General features: G+C 44.8%; 1 protein-coding gene across 1 annotated transcript; it reads right to left on the bottom strand.

Annotated features, from left to right (window-relative positions):
• Positions 1-6754: 6754 nt before the first annotated feature.
• On the bottom strand, positions 6755-16061 carry znf804b (zinc finger protein 804B; the record flags this gene model as incomplete). Its single annotated transcript, XM_084557416.1, has 3 exons — positions 15794-16061; positions 11990-12120; positions 6755-10772 (listed from the first exon to the last, which is right to left on the bottom strand). Exons 1-3 carry the CDS (start codon positions 16028-16030, stop codon positions 6755-6757), a joined length of 4386 nt encoding a protein of 1461 aa, XP_084413542.1. The 5' UTR covers positions 16031-16061.
• Positions 16062-24064: the final 8003 nt, after the last annotated feature.

Genomic DNA, 24064 nt, shown 5'->3' with positions numbered 1-24064 from the left:
ACCTAGCTGCAAGCTGAGAGGCCTGTTTGGGGATACAGGGGTTCAGATACCGTGATCTGATTGTGCCTGTTTGTGTTTAAGGAGCATAAAATACAGCTCAGGAGGGAAGTTACAGATATGATACTTTGTGAGTGTGTGTGTGCACGCAGCAGATTATCATAGCTTAATGTGATATGATGTGTTGTTATTTGTGGACTGGGCTTTGCTCAGAAATTCACGTCTGTGATGTTTAGTGCATGATAATGTACCACTACGGGCCTTGAGGAAATATTACCTGGAGCGATTCTGTCATCTAGCATTTGCCTTTTGTAATTAAAATGGGCCGGAGTGCGCGTGTGTGTTTTGATGTTTATGCGTGTTACGCCGTGTTTCCGTGCGGCCCATCTGCAGTGCTGTGTGATTAATGACTCCAGGGGTGAGTGAACACTGGCGGTCAGCCCTTTTTTGGTTATTCTGAGCCGACCCAGCGTGAACGGGCCAGAGTGGACACAAAGCCTCGGGTGATCTCAAAATCCTTGGCCATTCTCTCACCTGTACATCAGCCTCGGCGCTGCAGGAATATTTCCCCTCGCTGCGAGAGGGGAGTGCAGTTTCTACACAAGGACACACATTCAATCACCGGTAAAGGACACTCGCCGTTTGCTCGCATTCCCTTGGAAGTCGCTCTCTGAAAGGCCAGTATGGCAAGAGGCTGAAAATACTGTAATAATCACAGTTGTACTAATATACTGCCATGCTCCGATTCCTCAAGGTATGATCTTTTCATATTTGTGGGTATGAATTACATAAACAAAACAACAATCATATTACATGCATAATTAATGCCTGGGGTGCAGTCATACATTACGCAAATGTGTCTTTTTTACCTGTATCTCAAGCTATCTTTGGAGACCCTAGCAGCATGTGTTCAGTCTCCAGGGAAACAAGTCCATAATTAGTATTTGTGAGTGCGCGTGCACGCCTATATGTGTTTTTTTAATAATCGACGGTAATGAGATGAGCGGAGGGGAGAATAATCCTGGATTAACAGCTTAAAAATGCATGTGTTGTCATAACAACATCCTGATTGGGACTTAATCATTGAAATGCAGCCACACAGACACTCAGCGGGCATGCACACGCTTACCTCTACACAGAAACCACCAGTTGTCCATACACCAGATAGAGATAGGGTAGCTGACTTCTACCAAGATGTGTGTGGTGTTTATCCTTTTTGTTGGTGTATGTGTGTATCATTGACTTAATTAGAGAGTTAAGCGTGGTGCTCCTCTGAAGGGATTAAGGGGGAAATTATCAGAATCTGGAGACTTAAAGCTGAAACCAGTTAAACGGAAACAGGAGGAGGGAGATCAGCGCTCAGAGGAGAAAGGAGTCTGAGTGGCCGCCCCACTGTTTATACACACATTCACATGTTCATTTGTGTAAATTGTCTCCTTGAAGTCACGCTTAAGCACTCAAATTTGCTTCGAGGTGTACAAGCAATTTGTTCAACCCCACAAAGACACTGTTTGGGTGTTTTGTTTTGTTTTTGAATCGTGGACACACTGTTTGGGTACTGGAGAGGTTTGTGGATATTCTGGGAGCCTAGAAAGGTGTCAGAAATTCAGACAAGTGTGACAAAGAACACCGAGGACAAAATCGAGTCCCCCTCGACTGGAGGATTGACAGAATCTCACTCATCTGGATCGGGTTCTGTAGGCTGTGGCTATGCATTCAAGCTGTGAATTAACGATATCAAGGGAGCGATGGGGGGCGGAACTGATGCCTCACAGCAAGAAGGTTCCGGGTTTGAATCCAGGCCGACTGGGCCTTTCTGTGTGGAGTTTGCATGTTCTCCCTGTGTCTGCGTGGGTTCTCTCCGGGTACTCCGGCTTCCTCCCACTCTCCAAAGTCATGCTGGTTAGGTTAATTGGTGATTCTAAATTAGCCGTAGGTGTGAGTGTGAGTGTAAATGGTTGCCTGTCTCTCTGTGTTAGCCCAGTGATAGACTGGCAACCTGTCCAGGGTGTACCCCACCTCTTGCCCAATGACAGCTGGGATAGGCTCCCTCCCCCACAACCCTTCACACGAACAAGCGGTTATTGAAGATGAATGAATGAATGAAAGGGAGTGATGGTTGTCTAACCCAAGGGTTTTAACGACAGCCGCTGTGAGAAGCCATGACTCCTAGAGACCTTTATCCTCTGCTGTGAAACCATTTCCTGCATAGAATGGATTTCTAAAGGATGCATTGGCTCTGCACCTCTGTAGCCAATGAACTGATATAAAGGGTTAATACTAACTAATAATAAGGGTTTGGGATGTCTGCAAAGGTTCTCAGTCATCCAGGTCATGGTATATCCAAAAAGCGTGTAACAAAGGCAACTCTACAAGTCCAGTTGCCTTTGTTAAACACTTTTTGGATAAGGGTTTGGGATGCTCAATGTGATCATTAAAAGATGATTTGTCTTAAGTGTGTGCTTAAAATGTTTTTCCTTTGATCATTACGGCAAAGGGTTAATGTCCATTAAATTATAAATTCTTTTGTTGAGGGAAGCTTTTTGCAAAAACGTGTTTTTGTCTTTAGCACATCGTTGTCTTCTTCATCATTGATCAGTGTTTTTGGTCAATAAGGCTATTTTAAACTATCCCGCTGCTTCAGTTGTTTTAGGATTGAATGTCTTCATGCATCTCTGCATGCTCACATTTTGTGCACGCTGTTTTTTTTTTTGTTTGTTTTTGTGTGCGCGCGCGCATAGTAATCTTTGGTGGGAACATCTGTCTCTCAGAGATAACATAACCGGGGAATTAGCCATGCTGTCTTACAACCGAGCATCACATCTCACTATTACAGCCCCCTAAATTATACCCTATTACACCTCCTATATGTGTCTGTGTGTGTGAGTGCAGGCGAGTGTAAGCAATGTGCTGACACTGTCATGTCCTTGGGGGACTGTGCCAAGTTTAAGAGTATCACCGAGCCCACTACCTCCTCTAATCCCTAAATCCATTGTAGACCAGAATTCACATAGTTATTTCTACATAATACGAGTCCTACACAAACAAGTCTTACCTCAACAAGAGAGCCAAGCAGTCGGTATGTGAGAAGAATAAAATAAATAAAGAGACTGGTGGTGCATAAAGGTGCTTCTTTTTTTAGGTTTCGAATTATACACAGTGATATATCGTTTTGATGTGAAACCTCTAAACAGCCTGCAGCAAGAACAGTGTCTCCTGACGCATCAGGGGTGACAGATTACTCTTTGAACTGTGTCTGTATGGGAGCTAAAAAGCTCACAAAAGTTAACAAGGTTATGCATCAGATTCACCAGAAAAACAGAATGAAACCCTTAGTAGTTTCTATTCTTTTTTTGGTGCATTCAAATCTTGAGCACGTCAATTATTTTCCGCTTTTATTTTTACTTGTAACTTCTGGATGTCATTTGGTGGCTGAATAGGATATTATCTGTGCTGTTAGTGTAACACCTACACCAACAGAGATCCAGTAGAAAGAGGTAAATTGGAGTGGAACAGTATGGTACTGCATGTCAGACTCTCCCACCACTCAGGGAAACTTTTAATGAATGTCACTGTGAGAGAAAAGGTATGGGAAGGGATTTCTCGGTGTAATGATAACACCGGAAAGCACATTGTGCTGTGAAGGTCTTTGCAGTACAACAGCATTCAAACATGTAAAAGATGTGGACTCTGAATGAGAGGAACTGAGAGGACAAAGTGTAATGCCGCCTTTTCATCTGTCAGAGAACAGCCAGGGGAGGTGAACGCAGCCCTACTGACCTGGTTGAATCAAAGGGAAGGGTAGAAGGCGAACCCCCCCACCACAAAAAAAAAAAAAAAAGGAAAGAAAGAGAACACGAGATGTGGAAGTGTCTCATTTATACAACATCGCAATTCGGGTCGATGGATCGCTTCAGTAGCCGTGAGGGGCTCTTTTTTTTCTTCTTCTTTTTTTTTTTTTGCTCTTTGCAATCTGCAGCCTGCCCACAATCTCACAATCTAATGTGGTGCCAATGGAAGCGATCCTGCACCAGCAGTGAGCTCCCCGTGACTGCTGGTGTATTTGACTGAGTGCCAGCTTTAGTTTTTATTCCTCATTAATTCTCAGGAGCGATTGACTGAGGAAACTGCTTCCTCTCGATCATAAATCAACTCACACTCCCGCGTGCGTCGCACACAGCAGCAAAACATGAACACACCAGGGGGGCAAATCTCAGGGCTTAGGTAATGGTTTAATCAGTCACTGACAGAAAGTACAGTGATATTGTGATTACTAATTTCCACATGACCCCTATGTAGATAACTGTGTGTGTGAGACTTTAAATGGCGTGCCATAATAAAGCAGGAGGCCATCCCTCTTCATGCATATATTGCATTTTAAAAATAATGTTGTTTATTGTTCAAATTTCAAACTGCCTTTGTGCGTACGCGATCGAGAGAGAGAGAGAGTGAGAGAGCGAGAGAGAGGCTATTTCAATGCAGTCTCCCTTCACTCTGTAGGAGTGATTTGAATTTTTATGAACTGGAGAGAAGATGCAGGAAAAACTGGAGTGGGCTGATTTTGTATCATCTCGCTGATTATCAGAATTGGAGGACTGAGAAGTTGCAGCACATTTGAATATCTCTAAATTAAACTGGGAAAAGAACAGATCAGTAGTTTGTGTGTGTGCTGCTTGCGTGTGTGTGCGCTGAAGAGGGAGAGGTAGAGATAGAGAGGTTTGATGCTGTAACAGCTGCTAATTATTGCTGCTCTATATTTCACATAGTCTGTTTGATCTCCTGTCCTGTGGAGAGAGATAGGGATCCTCTGTCTCTGTTTCTCACACACTTGCACACTCACTCATGCTCAGGGGTCACAAGGAGGAGAAAGCAGATCCTTGCTCTAATTACCGAACCTCTGCAAGACTTATATTTCGTGCCAGCACCTCGGGACAGGGAGTATACGTTCTGTGTCTGTATTTATGTCACCCCTTGTTGCAGCCCCCTCGCGCGCTGGGCTGCGCTCACTGATACCGCGCAGGGCAAATCAATCTCTCGAAGCACTCTGGGTAGTCCAAGTCCGTAGACCATCTGGATGCCGCTCTGTTCTCCACAGTCTTCTGCTCCCTGAGCGCCGGACGCTGCACTGATCAACTTTTTTGCCAAGCTGCTTTGATACATCACCAAGCGCCAGGCTTGAATGCATAGCAACAGTTACCAACAGCCACAACGCTTGGCAAAATGTGCAATAAAGAAAATCATGTGCAATTTATAAATGATCGAGAAGGGAGTCTTTTTCTTTTACCGTCTAGTGTGTGCACTTTCTGTTGTGGTGAAATGGATGAAGAAGACACATGGACATAATTGGACAAGATGACTTGTCTATTTGCAATAAAAGGCTTAATAAGGCCTAATGGTAAAAATAATAATCCCTCTTTGTTTTAAAAATGATAAATTCAAACGTATTATTTGCACGCCTCCTTAAATAAATTGCCCACTTACTAGACAAACTTAATAAATGTCACCATTACACTTTGTTCAGTGCCTCGAGGATGATGAGAAGTGGGACCTTTACAAAGGTTAAAGATTAAGATCTGTCCAAAATGTGGTTGCACAATATCCATCCTGAGTGAAGGCTTCCCAACTAGCCTCACATTAAATGGTCAAAACCATTGTTTGATTCATACAGAAAACAGGAAATGTTCTGTGATCTAAAGCTTTCAGGATTTCTCGCCCTCGCTACTTCAGAAGCAGGAAACCAGGAAATCACGCAGTTTTAATATTTTATGTGGACTTTGTTGCAACATGTTGCATGATCAACAAGAATCAGACGGAATAAGAAAGCGCACGAAAGCCGTTTTATTTTCACTTATGCTTTAATATAACATGGCTGATTCATCTGTTTGCAACTGATTTGCTAAATGCAGTGTTGGGAAAAAACACATAAGGAGTTGTGAAAAATGTCTCTAGCCATGACGGTCAAATAAGCACTGTACTATTGGTTAAGGCTAAAGTCGCATTTTATTTTAATGTTTCCCTTCATTCTAATATTATCGGTCACCTTCAGGATATTTACACCATAGAGACAAAACAGTCTTTACATTTGTCTGATATGGGAAAAAAATAATTCTGTCCTTCCTGCTGTAAATGTGTATCTGATCAGAATTTCCCCCTTCTGACACACATTCGCACACACAAATACAGTGCGCACCAAGGTTAAATTGGCTGTGCCGTGCCCTCCGGTACCGGTGACGTTATTTATGTTCATGGAAAGTCACACTCTAACTCAGATAACCTGTATGAAATGGAGATAAGGGGACAGTATCATCACTTTCCCTTCCCTCCCTGTCCGTGCTGTGAAGGATACTTCAAAAGGCAGCTGGTCTGCCTGTGGTTCAGAAGGAAAGAGAAAGGATGACACAAGCCCAGTTTGTCTTTGAATAGCAGGTGCACCTTTCCCTTTATTGTGTGCCTGAATGAGGAATGATGGAAAAAGCAAAGGATCAAAGTCTGTTTTCTCACTGTCTACTGGAACACAGCAGAGGCTAAATGGAGAAACAAATTTTCATTTGAAAACAGTCAGTAGTTTAGCAGTTTGTGTGTGTGTGCATTTGCGTGTGTGTGTGAAGGCATATGTGAATAAGAGTTGAAGTTGATGCTAGTAAAAGCACGGATACATCCTGGTTTCAAACAGCAGGCTTTTGTTCAAACCAACAATTCCTTCACTAGTCACTGTTGCCAAAGAAGATTAATGAACATGGCCGTCACTCTGAGAAAATCATAACGCCTTCTGTTGAAACTTCACTGGCCACGATCTGTCCATGAAAGGATGTGGGTTCAGTGGTTGAAGAGCTACTGGGGAGAGTGGAGTGAGTGGGGTAGCGTGGAAAGCAGGGGACTGCGGAAGGAGAGGGATGGGATGGTGGGACAGTAGGATAGAGGGGAAGAGGGAGGAAAGGGAAAAGGGGGAGAGGGAAAGATGATGAGGTAGGGAAGGGTGGCGAGGGGGTGGGGGGTGAGGAAGCTGACTTGGGTGCGGGTGGATGGCAAGAGAGGGGGACGAGCTGGACGAGGAGGAGGAATGGGGGGGCATGGAGATGTGTTGTAAAATGATATGACGGAGATTGGAGAGAGGGGGAGATGGCGGTAGGGCGGAGAGGTTGGGGACTCCCAAAGCCATCGCCTGTGTAAAGTTCTCTTGTGGGGTCAAGTGCTGAAGCGGGAGACTGACCCGGAGGGCGTGCTGCACTTGTGTTTGCATCGTATCCGTGTGAATTAACTGGGTTCGAGGCTGCTGATGGTTGTGCAAAATTCCACGTATGTATTGTTCCTCCAAAGTTCCACAGCTCTCTGCATTGCGTGTATAGTTTGTCTGTGCATCTGCAATTTCGTGCGTCTTTTCCAGGACTTTCTGCATGTGCTCTCTTGCCTGCTCCTGCAGAAGACGATATTTGTCCATCTCCTCAGCAGTAAAGCTGATTTGTGGACCCGTCTCTCCACCTGTCTGTTTGTCACCAGTCCTAATCTGTGACAGGCAGAGATTTGGCATCCTGGTGGGATTTGACTCAACCGTGTCCAGAGGACGTTTTTGACTGTCTGTGGTTGCTCCAGGATCCACTCTACTGCCCCTAGTTTTGTCTTCCTCATCTCTTTCCTTCCCCTGACTCTTTTCCAGCAGTCCCTTTTTTCTCCTAGCCTGTCTCTGGATTGCAGGCCGTTTTCCTATGAGAGGGAGAAGCAACATCCTCGCTGGTTTCTGTGGTAGAGACTTACTGGGGGATAGTCCTGGAAGAGTTGTGCCTGAGCTGCCGTTTGTGGCAGAGCAGGAGGCAGGAGGCTCATGTCCATGGTCAGACTCTGAATTGGGCTCCTTTAGCTGTGAAGGGCTTCTGTCGCAATGGTGCGTGTTGAGGCTTGGAACCGTAGAAACAAAAGTTGATCTATGGTGAGAGGAATGAGAGGGGCTAAAGGAATGGGCAGATGAAGTGGATATGGGGCTGCTGTGCTTTTTAGCCTCCAGAGGGCCCTCGGCAGATCTTGAGGATGTGCTGCAGGGCTCAACTGTTAACCCGTTCACAGTGACTCCCGAGCAAGTACTGCTCCTGCTCCACTCCCAGCTCAGCTCGGACATACTGGTGCTGCTACAGGGGCTGCAGGAGCGCGGGCTGTGGCATCTGCTGCCCTGGGTGTTGATCACACTCTGGCAGCTGTTAGTCTGTCGGCCTGACCACCACTCAGGGCTTGAGAAGTGTCTTGAACCTGAGCGTCTGGTGTCTGCCCATCTCCACACGCCGTATGGGCTGTCTCTGCTTTCAATGAATGTCCTGGAGCCCGATGTGGTCCTGTGTCCCCCCCTGTCTTCCCAGCTGTCGCTGCTGCCCCACGTCCATCTGTCCACACTGCATCTATCCCAGTCCACATCTTCTGTGCTAAGATGTCTGCGTCTCCTGCCCCAGCCGGTAGGACTGGGGCTGAACCTTGCCACTTGGTCCCACTCCACTGCTCTGTTTCTTGAGCTCCAACTAGTTCCTGACCTGCCCTCCTCGCTGCCTCCAGGACAGTCCTCTCTCATCCACTCCCACTGTTCTGTGTCTGAAATCAGGCCTCTGTCTCTGAAACTTGAATGTCCTCCCATTTTCCTCCCTCGCTCCTCCCAGACTTCACAATGCCTTGAACTCTTCCTCTTACGATGAATGAATTTCCTGTCCCCGTGGAGAAGTTTTCTCTTTTTCACCGGGCTGCTACCACAGCTGTTGTCAGGGTAACTGCAGTCAATGAAACTCCTGGGGTTGCTATGGTGACCCCTTTCCCAAAACAGCTTTGAGTTACATCCTGGTGAGAAGGAGTGTGAGGATAAGTGAGACCGCCAGGGAAAAGTCACTGCATCTCGGTCTCGCTTTCCCTCCCCCTCGATATCTCTGTCTGCTGGGTATCTGGTGAGCTGGGAGTAGGCACTGGAGTGTTCTGCCTGCTCTCTGTCTGGCTGTGACTGGCATTCAGTGCTGTGGCTCCTATGAGGCCTCCTCTTCCTGACAGAGACAGATACTGGCTCAGGCTCAGATCTCCCCAGGAGACAGCTGCTCCTTGCACTCCCCACCCTCCTCATCCCCGTCTTTCTTTGCCTCCTGTTCTTTCCCCATCTCCCCGCAGCTTCTCCTCGCCTCTCTCCTCCGGTGGAGACTGTGGAGACAACACTCCTCACTTTGCACCTTGCTGATTGGCGCTTGTTTGAGGCTTTTTCCTTCTCCCCCCTCTTCCTCCTTCCCAGCTTGTGTTTCTTTGCGCTGGCTTTCCTCTTTTTGCGTGACACCTCTGAGACACCCACATACGACTGTGGAGCGCTGGCACACATGCACATTGTCTCACTCCCACACTCACACCTGGACGGGCTGATGCACATCCCCTGTGTGCCAGGCTGGGTGACAGACTCTAATTTACAGCTCAGGGCTGTGATGGCTTTCTCCCTGATCCCTCTTGCACCCTCTAATCTGCCTCCCAAAGGATTCTGGGAGTTTGTGTCAGAGCTGTCACTATGAGTGGGGTCAAATGAATGGGAGGCTGCCCTTGCACAATTCTCCATACTTAGCATACATCCTCCTTTTTCTTTTCCTGTTACCGATGATGAAAGGCTTTTGTTCTTAAGGAACAGGTGTGCTTCCGTCTCCACATCGATACGTTGCTCTTCCTTGAAACTTTCCTCTGCTTTTTTCTGCCTATGTGCTTTCAACTCATGTCTTTCTAACCAGGAATGATGGTCTGGTGTGCGAATAGCTGACACGCATGGATTTGATTCATCTGAAAGAGCACACAGCTGATTCTGTTGTGACCCCTGTGGATCCTCTGTGAGTCTTCCTGGTCGCTGAAGGTTCAAACTGAGGGGGTTGCAGCTGTACGAGACGTGCGGTTGAGTCTTTGTGAACTTAAGCAAACTGACAGGCCATCTCAGACGGGTAGAGCCGTCTCTACCCAGCACACACGCATACTCACTCGCCTCCCCCTCCCTCTCTGCTTCTTGCTTGCTCTCTGTCTCGCTGTCTGTGTGTTTGGTGTCCATGTGTGCCACCGCTAGTGCCGTGCCCCAGAAGGTCACCTGGCCCTGTGATGGCGAGAATAGTGAATCTGGGCTCTGACTATCAGGTGTTACTGTGGAAATGGGAAAGTGTTCATTCACCATGTCTCCTTTTTCAATCTGTTCCTCTTCTCTTGCAGTCTCTTTGGGGATTCGCCGCATGTCAGTCTGTAAGACACTGGCAGAGCCGCACTTATCCTTTCCACTCTCACAGTGTTTCCTCTCATCTGCTGCCCCTATTTCCCTGTCAATATCTTCCATTATTCCCTTTATTCTCTCTTTCATTTGCTCCCTCTTCTCTCGCTCCTCCTCCTCCAGGTCTGAGAAGACAGACGCAGAAGGCTCCAGCCTGGGCCCTCTGCGGGAGAAACAGAAGGATACTCCAAGCCTGCCTCCCACTCTTCCCTGTGCAGGAAGAGGCATCTGGGGATACAAGTTGCGGCAAGACTGGGGGTTTGCTGCGGGATGGTCTGCATCGGACGGTGCAGTGCGTAGTGGGGACTCCGCTGCAGCAGTGGCCAGTGGTATAAGGGAAATAGATTGACATGGATCTTCAGAGTGGTGGCTGAAAGGAGTAGTCCTGGGTTGAGTAGCAGGTGGTCGCTGGGGGTGGTTGAAGGGCTCATGCTTGTCCTCAAGGCTGGGGTCTCTTCGGTCCACATCTTTTTCTCGTTGTTGGCTCACAGCTCTGGCTGCACGTCTTGGCCCATAGGTCCTTCTTGGGGCTCTGAAACGATGTGATGAGACAATAGACTTGACTTTAGTCAGCTTTACTTGACTTAGATTTTTTTTCCAGGCACAGTTTAATTTTTGAGTATTAATAACCCCTGAAATACAAAAATTTCAGCATTTAATGTTTGCCCCAAGACACAGTGACCTCACTGTTGGCGTGGTTACAGATGCAACAAAGCAAACTTGCAAGTAGTGATGCTCAGTGTTCAGAGATTCTCTATTTAAGTTCATCTTTTATTACGTTATCTGAGTTGCTTCCGAGATAATAACATAAATGCACAAATTATCTAAATATCATGGTAATTTAGAGGCTTTTAGACAGACGAGAGAGTCAGTGAAGAAAAGATGAAAATAAAAAATGAAAGTAATCAACATAAAAATTCACAAACATCTGTGAAAATGAATTCATAGAAATGATTTGAATGCTATTCAGGAGAAAGAAAGAAAGACAGAAAGAAAGACAGACAGAAAGAAAGAAAGAAAGAAAGAAAACAGACGCATTCATTGACAGTCATAGTGATGCTGTCACCTGATTATGGGGAAACACATTTAATTGCACCGGGGATGGGTGCAATCAAGTTGATTATTGCGTGATGTATTGTTTCTTATCGGTTGTTTTGATTGCTTTAGGTGTGCAACAAACCCAGAGGCAAGTTTCCTTTTCCAAATTGGTTCACTTGTTATTTGCTAAATGTTTTTCTACTGTTCATTCTTCTCTAAACCTTGAGCTCCTCCACCTACAATTCATGTCCTTGCACTGGTAGTTTAAGTGTCTTTGTCCGGTGCATGGACACATTATGAGCAAACCCTCTGTGATTGATTTAGTCTACTTTACCACACCTTCGGATAAAAGGGCTGGAGAGGCCTGATAAAAGAAACTCACCTGTTGCCTGTTTGTGTTTTTTTATATAATTTACTAAAATAAACTTACTACTATTTTTATAATTCCTATGTCAATCTCCACTTATGCTATGGCCCCTGAGCCGGGTCGCAACAGAGTGTCAGCACGAATGTGTCTTCATGTTATATTTACCTCACCTGTGGCCCATCTAGGCCAACTGAGTGCTCTCACATCTGTGAATGCATCCATCAAATCTAAGAAACGTTGACTGGATGTGACGCACTCTAACCCCTCTGGACTCCTGCCCCTGGTCTCATTACACACACACTGGCACAGACACACACAAAATACACACGCCTCCTCCAACTCACCGCTGCGTTTCCTGCTGCAGCTGCGCGAGCTGGTGCAGACGCCTGAGAGCCTTCTCCTGTTTGCGCTGGTCCTTCCATGATTTCGAGGCCACATTACGAGCGAACTCTCTGTGCTTGAGTTCCTTCAGCCTCTGCAGGAAATGGAAATAAACGGGGAGAGAGGGAGGGGCAGGATGAGTATGTTGAAGGCAGGGGGTGGCGAGGAAGAAGAGAGATGCAAGAGTGGGGAAAAGAGAGAGAGCAAGCGAGAGATTACTCTCTGCAGGCAGCTGTCTTTCAAACCATACACATCAGTCAGCGGTGTTTGCAGATGTTCGCCTCCAAAGGCTCATGTCCAATTAACTCCATTCAGCCTGCAAGAAAGTCCTTCCGTCAACGCACAGCTTGAGAGCAAACACAACCCATCAAGTGAATAGTAGATTACAGATACTGCTGAAATGAGTGGCATAAGCGATTTGATGATAATGATGCTCTTTTGGAATTGTTGGACTAACATTTTTCTCCCTTTCCCAACTTCCGATTGGATGACATTAGTTAGCTGATATCAGCATTACCAAACACAAGGCCTTAAGACTTTAAATGTTGCAAGGGTCAGAGATTTCAGTTGGCCCTTTGCTTTTGCTAAATGTGTGTGTGTGCGTCTAAGTGTGCATTTAAGACGCGCAAATACACAAATGCAAGAAACACAAAATAAAATAACGCATAAGTAAGATTAATTCTGAGCAGGCTGACGGGTCTTCACCTGCATTTTATTGCAGGAAATCTAATAATAAGCTTAGTTTTGCGCATGTGTGTTTTTGTGTGAAACTGTATGTCTATAGCCATAGGTGTACCAGTCCTCTCAGGGAAACAATGATTCATGCCTCTCTCTCCGGTTTCCTATTCTGACACACTTTAATCCCTCCTTTATCCTTGCTTGGCAGGTGTGTGTGCGCATGTTTTTTTTTTTTTTTTTCTGTGTACGTCTGAAGGGTAAAGAGGGACTCAGGAGTTTGGGAATAGCTGCAGTATCGTGCAGCCCCATCCCTTCCATCTCCCATGTTATTCTCTCTCTTGCTTTCCAGTACATTTTTGCTACTTCAGAGTTTAATCCAGCCGTGGTTTATAGATTCGCGATTGGTTGTTTATGTATTTGTGAAAGTATCCCGGGGTTTAAGTTGCAACATGATTACACCACACTTACTTTTAGATTATGCTATGTTTTTATCCATCTGTACAATATGCATCACGCACATACGCACACATCAGATTAGCCCTTTAGACATCAGATTTATTTATACACTCACTCTCTTTCACACCCAGATCTTATGCAGGAGCTGACAGTTGTCAGGTTAATCTCAGCTGAGTCTTACACAAGCTGGTGTCTTTTTACATTATGGCGCGATGCTTAACATCCCACTGTCAGCTCGCTGAAGAGAGCATTAAGAGTGTGCCACTGGAGCAGCGGCGGGTTTATATCCACTAAACATGAGTGTCTAATAATGTAGGTGCTTGTGCAATGTAGATGTGTGTGATCGGATGCTATGTGTGTGTGTGTGTGTGTGTGTGTGTGTGTGTGTGTGTGTGTTATGTGTGGTAGGAAACTTTGATGCCAACCTCGTTCTATGGGAAATATCAATCTTGTTCGAGCACACAGGCATACATAATGAATTGCTGAGGAGGAGGCCAGCAAAAAGGGAGGGAGAAAGGAGCGATCATGCTGTACTGTAACTGTCCGTGGCAACGAGTGAGAGAGAAAGAGAGCGGTCTATAATGGATGGGAAAAAAATGAGAATGAATAGTTTCTGCCTCCTCTTGCATTTGCACGATGCCAGGTTATTGTTCTTTCCTAAAACAGGCCCCACTGCAGGCAAACCTGTAGCTATATTTAGAGCCAAACAAAATATTCTGCACAGAACCATTTTCACTCAGCACACGGGGCAGACTTATTTCCGTTCCCAACTTTAAAGTGGATACTTTTGTCTTCGGAGATGATGTCATGTCCCCAACAGCAGGAAGTGATATTAAGCCTGCTCTCCGACATGCCAGTCTAGCTGTGTGCTGTGAAACTCAATGTGTCTGTCAAAGCCTCGATCAATATTCCTTTAGATGTGTTAAGGAGTGCTCAGGCTGAGGCAACTATAGATGAGTCAGGGTTGATTCATATCCACTAGGGCCTTTGAATAAGGGATGAAGTATTCTTAGGTAGCATATGAGCGGCCATGCTAATGGGCTGATTGCTCTTTTATTTAAAAAGGGAGTGTGATTCTGTTGTAATGAGCAATTTCTGTAATCAGCAGTAAATGCTGATAAAGCCCTGTATTCAGACATGTTTATCCCTGAATCGATGACAGCGAAAGGAGACAGAGCAAACGCAATCAGCTCCCATTCTCCGAAGCCAATACTCCTGCAGGGAAGCTGTCTTCAGCTAGAATTTCATCTGTTGTCTGTTCGGTAGGCAGGGTATGCACGCGTTCCTGTATTTGTGTGTGCGTGTGTTCCTTCAGTGCCACTGGCTACTGTCAGCTCAGTGCCTCATGCACATCGTTTCATGTGCCTGCCGCTGGCTAAAACAAAGCATTAACATTAGCCTGCAGTTGCTTCAATTCATTTTCAAAGAACAATGACAGAGGAGGAACAGTCTTATTTAATGTTTATTTCATGATGCATAGCGTGGGCGTTTAGAAGTGGGAAGAGGCTTGGCTATGTTGAGAAATTGTCTGTGTTTGAGGACGAGTGTGTACACGGGTAAATGCATGTCTGTCTGTTGGTGCATGTGAGTCTGTGTCTTGGCATGACAACAGATAGCTGCAGGAGAGTGAGCTATCAGAAGAACCTTCAGCTCGTTAGGCCAGAGTGGAGGTTGTGTATGAAAATGGAAGCGAAGGCAGAACGCAGGACTAAACCTGCTGCCGGGCCTTTTCCTAATGGTCCATTGGCCTCATCTTGTCCAAACCGGGATAATAGAAACATGCGTGAGCTCTGACTAATAGCTTTATTTGTTTTATTCAAATATTTTCCTTTTGAAATGGTGTAATAAAGTGAACTGTTGACTCATTCTTATGGACCAGAAACAGACTAACAAGCAGCAAAGGAAACGGAACCTGTGCCACTGTGTTGAGGACTATAGCTTCGGTTCATGGGACACCCTATTATTTTATTTAATAAGAGACCTCTCTGAGACCTCAGTGAAGGCATACCGTCTACCTAGAATGACATACTGTATGCATCAGTTCTTTGTGAAACATATTTTAAGCAAGCAAAGGCAGATATACTGTATTTGTTCATGCATAGCCCACATAGCAACTTGGAATATTTTGTGCATGCCCTAGTTTGCGGAGGTAGGGTGCATTTATTAATATTTTTGCAGCAGCTGTGTCTGTGGGACACCAAAAACAAAATCAAATGTTAACAAAACACAACATGGAGCAGCTTATTTACTATGTCGGCGTGGTACCTTGATTTGTTGTGTTACATCAGTGAAGCTATGAATGTGTTAAAGTGGAAATTTAAAGTATGAATGGAGTTGACTATGTGCGTGTCTAGTCTAGTGTATGTATTTGCTTATGTGTCTGCCTCGAGCTGAGGTGTTCCACCTCAGTGTGTGTGCTTGTAAGAGATGATGCGGCTGTCACACTCCGACTGTTACCTGCTGGGAAGCTGTACCCAATGGGCAGATTGACACTGAAATGTAAAGCAGCTTTCCATCAGCACACCTAATGCTAACACGCCCAAATTCCACAACAAGACATCACAGGAAGTGCCGCCTCGCGTGTCTGTTCGTGTGCCGCCGTGTCGCGTGTGTGTCAGGTGCATCTCATGTACCTGTTTGTGTGCATGGTCGTAGGAGTTGATGTGGTTGTCAAACTCCTGGTGTCGGAGGTACTGCTTGTCACACAGCTCACAGTAGAAGAGAGACTTTAGATCCTCCACTGAGCAACCCAAAGGCCTCTCTGCGCATTCCTGGAGAAATAGAGAGAGAGAGATGGAGAGAATAAGTGAAAGGATTTGGGGAGAGAAATGAGAAAGCGTCAAGACAGAGGCATAAACTGACAAAGGCATAAAGGGTTAGAGGGGCAGAGATAGAGAACACGAGGAGTGGGGGAGATAGGTCCAGAGAATGGCAGATTGCTACCCATTTAGGAGCAAATCTGCATCCCAGAGACATCAGCGGTAATAGCCTCTACATGTGCCCCGCATAAAACCGTTAAACGGCTTCCCATTAAAGTATGTTGCCTTTACTGTCGCTGCTGGAGGTTGGACAAAGCCACTGATGCCCCATGCTCATGGAAACTTGAGCCCGGGGACGCATTTAATACGGTCTCTATAATGGAAACCTGCGTATGTGCCCTAATGGCAAATAGTCGGAGTCTGACTGCGGAGAAGGCGATGTTTGGTAGACAGTAAAACTGAGCATCTAATATGTGCAACCTAGACTTTTGTTTGTGGGGAAAATCGGGCATGTGAAGAGTCAAGTTTTAGAACAATACACATATTTAAAGGCACGTAAATAGCACATGGGCACAGACACACACATGCACTGTGCAAATGGCATATGGACCTGAGGGGATAAACCTCTTGTCTGCATGCTCACATCAGCCAGAAGGCTTTTTTGGGGGGTTGGGGGGTGTAAACATGCACTGTTGCAGTGTACCATAGACGTGTGTGCTTGCTTGTGTGTGTGTGTGCGTGTGTGTGTTGAAGGGTATGTGTGCATTCATGCCATGCTCTGCTTCAGAATGTAATTTCCCTCAGGCTAGGGGCTGCCAATAAACACTATTGAATTCTGTTCTACACTGACATGATGGGAATTTAATTTGAGGTTGTCACTTCTTTCTCTCTTTCTCTCCTTCTCTGCTTCTTTCCTTCCCTCTGTCCATCTCCTCCTCCTCTTCCTAGACGAACTCTTGTGCTGCCCAAGCCATTTTTTTTTTCACGCCACTCCTTCAAGTCACTTTTTGTTTCCCCCTTTTACTCTCTTTTACTTTATCTCCACTTGTATCGGTTCTATTTGGCTTTTTGGCTTTTTCCTGGCACGCTCCTTTTCTGTTTGGTGAGTCCCGGGTCATGTAGTGACAGAGTCTATTGGCCCCAATTTGCTTCAGTAATATGCCTGCACACGGGAACAGAGGTGAGAGGAAAAGAGAGCGGGGATAAGAATGCAGGCAAGAGGAGATATCACCCCGGGAAACACCTTCGCGTTATTATTATTAACGGTGTCACCTCCATCTTTTAAAGCAATGTCTAAGCAGTTTTAACTGCACACACATTTACTGACACACAAAGGGCGAGAAATTGTATCTGGCCTGTGCCATCTGCTGTTAGGTGAGCTGTCGTTATGGAGGTTGAAGAGGAGGGGAGGCTGAAGGAAAGAGTGACGGGTCTCCTCTATACTAAAATCAACAGAGAGGTAACTAATATACATTGATCCTGTGACGCTTCACGTGTATATGTGTGCGCCACGGTATTGATCGGCCTTGCAGGCTCAAGTCACTACCAGGAAATGATCCAATCACCAAGTGCAGCCTTCATTTGAGTGCTGCCGAGGTGATGAGATTAAGATAATGAATGCTGCATATTAACCCTAACCCTAAGCTTTAGGGCTTGTGCAAGATCCCATTGGGACTGTGTAAATGCATAGCCTGCACATGTGGTATATATGTACTCACTGTTTGTGTGCACAAGTCAGCTTGTGTATATTTTACTGTGTGCTCGCCTTTGTAAACCCGGCGCCTTTCATCCCCCCTCTCTGCGTTCTGTCAGGATAATTACTTTTAACAGTGAAAAATGTATAGGGAAAGATGGGTGTAGCAAAGGTGTGAATGCATCAAAGCAGAAATGCATGCGTGTGTGAACTCAGGAGCCATTTGTTTATGTCAGAGGCATCCTGACAAGCATTTGCCTATTTTTTTTCTGCTTAATGCTTAAACATCAAACATGAGAGCTTTCATTTGCTTTAAGCGCACACAGTTCATGTGATTTGCACTTAGCCCTATGCACCAGCTCGCAGAGGCGCACTCACAGAAATGCATCTACGCCCTCACACGCACTTACGCATGCACAGTCACAAACACTCTGTCAACCTGATATTCCGGCGCCAAATTAATCTAGACCTCAATTTACTTCGCTAACATGAATCTGTTTGCAGAAAAGGCACGACTGATACATCCACAGACCTGAATGGACAGTGATTGTTTGCATGATTATGTGTGTGAAGTGTTTGTGCAGGGCTGCGAATGCGCCTCCACGCTTTTATTCTTCTCGCTTATCCTCACTTTGTGGGAGAAGTGCCATTTTATCCCTCTTCATTGCTGAAATTGTGCCACAGGTAAGAGTCGTTACGGACCGTAATGAGAGCTTCAGCCACACACACACACGCACACACACGTAATTTAATGTCTTGAGCTGCTGTGGAAATGTACAGGTCACGCTTAAAGTGTTTTACAGACGTGGTATGTCAGCGTTTGGAGGATGTGTGTGCAGGAAGCTAATGATATACAATATTTTTTATAAAGACAAATGGTCAGAAACAGAAAGTCCCTCAAAGGAGCCTCTGGGAACTGTGGTCGCACCTTTCTGATGCAATCACACCGCCACTGGCATTGTTCCCGTTCAAACTGCCCTCTTGTTATACAGTGAAGTTTCATCCCTATTCTGCTCTATTTATCTGTACAGTGACTTATCTGTACATGACGGTTGATATAACAAAGGTCTTTCATGATTCCCCGTCCCGTGTTCGACCTTCAAGACTGCTGATCTGCCCAGAAAATCAAGGACCCGTAGATGATATGCTTATCACTGTCGTAACTTAACTCTTTGTGACATCTTGACATTAATTTGAAGTCAGGTTGAACCGTATCAAGGACACAGACCCTCTGAGGACAGTTTTGGAAGTATTTTATCCATCAAAGGATTTCTGGCCATCTACTGTTTTTACTTTCAGTGGTGCAGTTGGATTATATTCTTGTTTAAGAAACATAGTTCACTCATTGAAACTTTTGTTACAGTAGAGCATGCAGACACAGTTCAGCCTACAGAATAATTAGCTCTCTTTATTTACTAAGTAAATACATTTATTGTGAACAGGCTAATAATTTCTCCTTTTTGGGGATTTCTTGGGTAGTGAACTTAAAAGAGCGAGGAGTGCTTTTGGCAAATATTTGACAACGGAGCAAGTTTAGACATGCCTTACTGGTCTAAGTTCACAATGCTGAAAGACGAAAGAAGACAAAGCTCACTTTCATACTCGAGTGAGAGAAACAGTCTCAGATCTTCTTTTAATTTGCAGTCTACATGAGCGACATGATAATTTGTCATGATTGAATCGCTTACGTTACAGTCAAGAAAGATGGTGTTCAGCTGCCTGCCGCACAGGAGAAAATTGTTTCTCTCATCTGGCTGGTCACTTTCTTGTTGGTTGTAATTAAATATTGAACAGCTTTTTCATGGATTGCTGGACTCGGTACAGAGAGAGTGTGAGGGACAGCTTTTGAGCCTTACATTACAGTAGCTGGAGAGCAGTATTTCGAAAGCGTCTGGCTCTTTAATTCGATGTGTTTACAGTTAAAGCCGCTCGGCTGAATGAGACATAATATGCAGAGAGATTATTAAAACAAATGAGACGTTACTGAGGTAGAAAAACAAGAAGTCTTTTTGTAATTTTGTCAAGTAGGTTTGGAGCATTAGATAAAATAGTTTTGTTTATTTTGCACTTCCCTGTTTTACTTTCTTTCCACTCCCTCTTTCTTTGTGTGTATGCAACAGTAAATGAATGCAACACTTTAAATAGTATCGAACAAGACTCTGAATTTGCGCCTCCTTGTTTAATATGCTGGCTCGGGAAAACTGGGATAGGCCAGCAGATCAGTTGCGATAACCGTCGACAGCGTTACAACAAAAAGTTTTAATTGTGATCTTCGTTGAGTAGGAGATACAAAACACATCAAAACTTGCAAAAAAAAATAAAAAATAGGGCAAAACAACACTCAGCATGCATAATAAATCCATGAACAGAGAGAAAGAGAGAGAGGGAGCAGAGTAGCAACGCGGCTGATGGTAATTCATTCTCTCTGTTCAAATATGTTAACGTTCGCTGAAGAAAACTTCCTCTGCGGGGGGGGGGGGGACAAGGTAGAAACTTCATGAATATGGTTACTTTGAAGAAACTGTTGTTATCGTAACTGCTGATACAGAGTTGATATAAACACATTAAGAGAATTAGCATCTCTCTTTCTCTCACTTTATGAAACTTGAACAGTGCTGTATCTGTCAAATTTGTTGCCAACAGCAATGCTTCTTCATATTGTTCAAAGTGTGTTCTACGTTTGAATTTAAAAAACGAAAAAACAACAAGATGAAGCTTATTTCTAGCTATGTTAATCAGCTTGTCAGGTAATGTACTCGGTGCCTGTGTTTAACTACTGATTCTTTTATTACTGACAAAAACAGATCATGTATATGCTGCATTGTCTTTCTCTCCTGGGCTGAGGAATTATCTCTCTCTCTCTCTTCAGAGGTGTTTAAACTGGAAAACAGTGTAGTCCGAGGGCAGAAATTAAGTTTAAAGACTACACACTGTCCCTTCATTCAGCAGGACAAGAGAACAGAAGAATAACACAGACAATGAATAGGAGACATTTATAAATTCAGAACTTATAATTGCTGCTGTGCCTTCTGAGAACAATTAAATAAACAATTCACAACAGTTTATCAAGCCCAATTAAGTCTTAATTATCTTCAGCTATAATTAGCACCCTAACTTGGTCACTGTAATGAATAGAAACAATTCCACTTTGAAAGAAAAAAAAAATCATTTAGCAAATATGTTTCTCCCTGTCCTCCCTCCCTCTCTCTCTTTCTCTCTCTCTCTCGGTGTATTAAAATGTATCTGTCGCTCAGTTTTTTTTCTCCCTCTACCTGTCTCTAAGTGCTCGTCTGATTCCTTCCATCAGGCGCTCGTTTATTCACAGACGCGCAAGTGGAGAGACTCTGGCAGCGTGAGAGTCTGACAGTGCTGTGGGAATTCTTCCTATTCTTCTCAAGCCACTGACAGCTGACCTGAGGGGTAAATTGCTTGTTACTGTAATGACCTGTAGATCTCAGTGGCAGACACGCTCGTGCACACACACGCGCGCGCACGCAAACACAGACTGCCAGACAGTATAGCTGAGTGTTAATGAGCGGATATTTGTGGCCCCTAATGCATCTCCCTTGACTGCCTTTTACGTGCCTCCTTTGTTTGCACCCACCCCTCTGTTCATCTGATGTGTATGCGTGCATATGCATATGCGTCCTACCCCTGTGTCCTGCGTTTTTGTCCGTGTGCAATGGTCTGCTTGTGTTTGCATTTTGGGTTCGTGTGTCTTTGTTTGCTCTAGTTCATTTCGGGCAGTTGGAAATAGGGCCAACACAAGAACATATAATGAGCCTCGCCAAAACCGCAGATGTGTTTACCATAGATTTGGTCATTAGGGGTTTCTTACAGCCAAAAGAACAGATGTGTTAGTACCAGTGAGCTACGTCACTTCACACACTGCCAGCGACCAACTCTGTGAAATAAACATGAGCTAACATCATTCAGAAAATGAGATTACAACAAACACAGAAAAGTGTATTCCGGTGTCGGATGGGCCATGACTCATTGTGTTTCTGCGGGAACTATTTTAAGCGCTACCCTCTGTCTGCACCGTGATATCCACAAAACACAACAAAATGATCCACCTCCCTCTGACCTTTCAAGCTGAGCTGGATGCAAGAAACGAAACTGAATAAGTAAATAATGAGGGGGTTATATCATCTTGTTTACCCTGCGGCCTGTGTTGGCACGTTAAAACAAAGAATGGATCTGATCCTTAAATGGGATCCCGCTTTAAATGTCATCAATTTGGGACGTAATGTAAAGTATAAGCAGCGTTTTGTGTGCCGGGCCTGCATTCTCTACTGCATTCGATTGAAACCACGCTGATTTCCAGCTTTAATTTCACATTGGAAGGAATCTATAGGGCATCTCACTATTTAAAAAAAACAAAAAACTTAATTGCATGTCTGCATGATTAGGATCACTGACTTGCTGCTCCCTAACCCTAAAATAGATTATTCATCAGATGGAATTCAACATTTCCTGCTCTGTTTACTCAACGTGAAAGCGAACACTCTGATTAACACTTGAGCTGAAATTACTTTGGCCTCGCAGACATTGTGTGTCAAAAAAAAAAAAAAAAAGTTGTCATAATACATTTAGCTTTCATGCTCTCTTAACCGCTATTACAGTTGTACTGTTAAAAATAAATCTGCCCTGAACATGTCTGATGGATGGGTGCTGATTTTTAAGACCTAATCTTGTGCAAAAGAGAGAGAGGGTTAGAGCAGACTCAACAAATCACATCCAAACATCAAAGGTGAAAAATGATGAAAGAATCGCATTCAGCGGCTTCAAAATAACTGGACTGCTTTTGTCTGGGGCTCTAGTAGGGAGCCTGTATCATGGACAAATTGCACCGCTCTCCCGTTGAAGTAATAAATCTATGATTAGTCACAAGGCCCAACCAAACGATCACTCAGCAAGCAATCAAAATTTAATTCCCTGTCCATCACAACGCAAGGCCAAAGAGCCCCCCTCTGCCGCTCTGTCCGCCCCTCCCTGCCTTCATCCTGTCTATTACTCTTCCCCATTCAACTGTGCTACCTTGTTTTCACTGAGTTATTCATGCACTGTACCATTGATCAAACCAATTCCGTGCCACATTTAAAACCTGCCCACCTCTCAGCGTCGCCACCCTCCTCTCTCAATCTCTCGGCGTCCGTGCTATCCTGAATACAATATGAACTTAGCCTCTGGCTTGCGCAGGACAAGTTAAACTGATTCACTGGGGCAGAGCGTAGCTTGGAGACATCTTCAGACATTTTCACCACTTGAACAAACATGACCCTTAGTTTCTTTCCAGGCTTTCTGTGGATTACATTTTTGTTCGGCGGGATCAAGGCAGAAACACGAAAGCATGCAAATTCCTGAAATACCCAGGCGTTTCCGCAAACTGGGGTTTTCCTCTGTGTCTTTTAATGTATTTTTATGATCCTACCACTCACGTACTCGCTGTGTTCTTCAGGGACTTGCATTTGTTTCTCTAAAAGATTTCATTCCCCGCCTTTCATTGCACACTCGGGGAGAACATCAAATAAGAATTAGAATAATAGAGGGAGGGCTGAACTTTACTCTCAGTCTCTGCAAATGGGCACGCTGCAAGTGCGATTTGAATGTGGCTCATGTTTTTTACTCTTTGACACTCTCTCCACAACTGCTCCAAAAGATATAAGAACAACTTTGTATGGACAGTTTGATGAGATCATTGTCTCTTCTCTTTTCACTCCACCTCTCGTTTCCTTCAGGTGTCTCTTTATTGTCGTCTATAATATTTTGGATTCTCCTCATCTTCTCCCTCGTATCAGTTTTCCTCTCTCAAGCACTAAAAGCACTTGTCAGTTACGTGTCCTTCTATCTGTGTACCTAGCCGGCTCCTTTCCTCTCTCGCTAAATGTCACCTCCAGTATTAAATGCTTTTCTCTCCCAACCGGCAGAAAAAAATGGAATTATATGGACCATACACTCTTGACATTTAAATTACAGACTGAAGACCCCGCACAGGATGAACGGATATACAGTGTTGTTACGTTATCACAGAAACGCTCATCAAACACGCGCGCTTCCCTTTACGTTCACACGTCGCCTGTCATTTTCCTGTCCGCTCAGACATGGAGGCTGACTGAGCGCTTCAAAGAGGATTGAGTCTCTATCTGTTAAAGTGATCAAACGAAGGCTGTAATCTGTCGAGAGTGTGATGATACAGATTAGAGGGAGAGACAAGTTAGGAAGATGAAGGTAATCAGTTTGGGAAGTGACAGATTTAAAGAACAGGATTAATATGATCGAAGATTACACGCCGCTGCTGCTGATGCTCGGCTAAATCTCAGAAACTTGCGGATGAGGGGCGGGTGTGGAGAGCGGCGGGTTGCCGGTGTCGGTGAATGGAGGAATGATTGCTCTCTTTATGATTGCAGATTCTTTTGAAGCCTTCCAGTGCGGGTTTGCATGTGTGTGAG

The sequence above is a fragment of the Chelon labrosus genome, assembly GCF_963514085.1.
Source record: "Chelon labrosus genome assembly, chromosome: 12".
Taxonomy (NCBI): Eukaryota; Metazoa; Chordata; class Actinopteri; order Mugiliformes; family Mugilidae; genus Chelon; species Chelon labrosus.
This window is presented reverse-complemented; position numbering and strand designations above follow the sequence as displayed.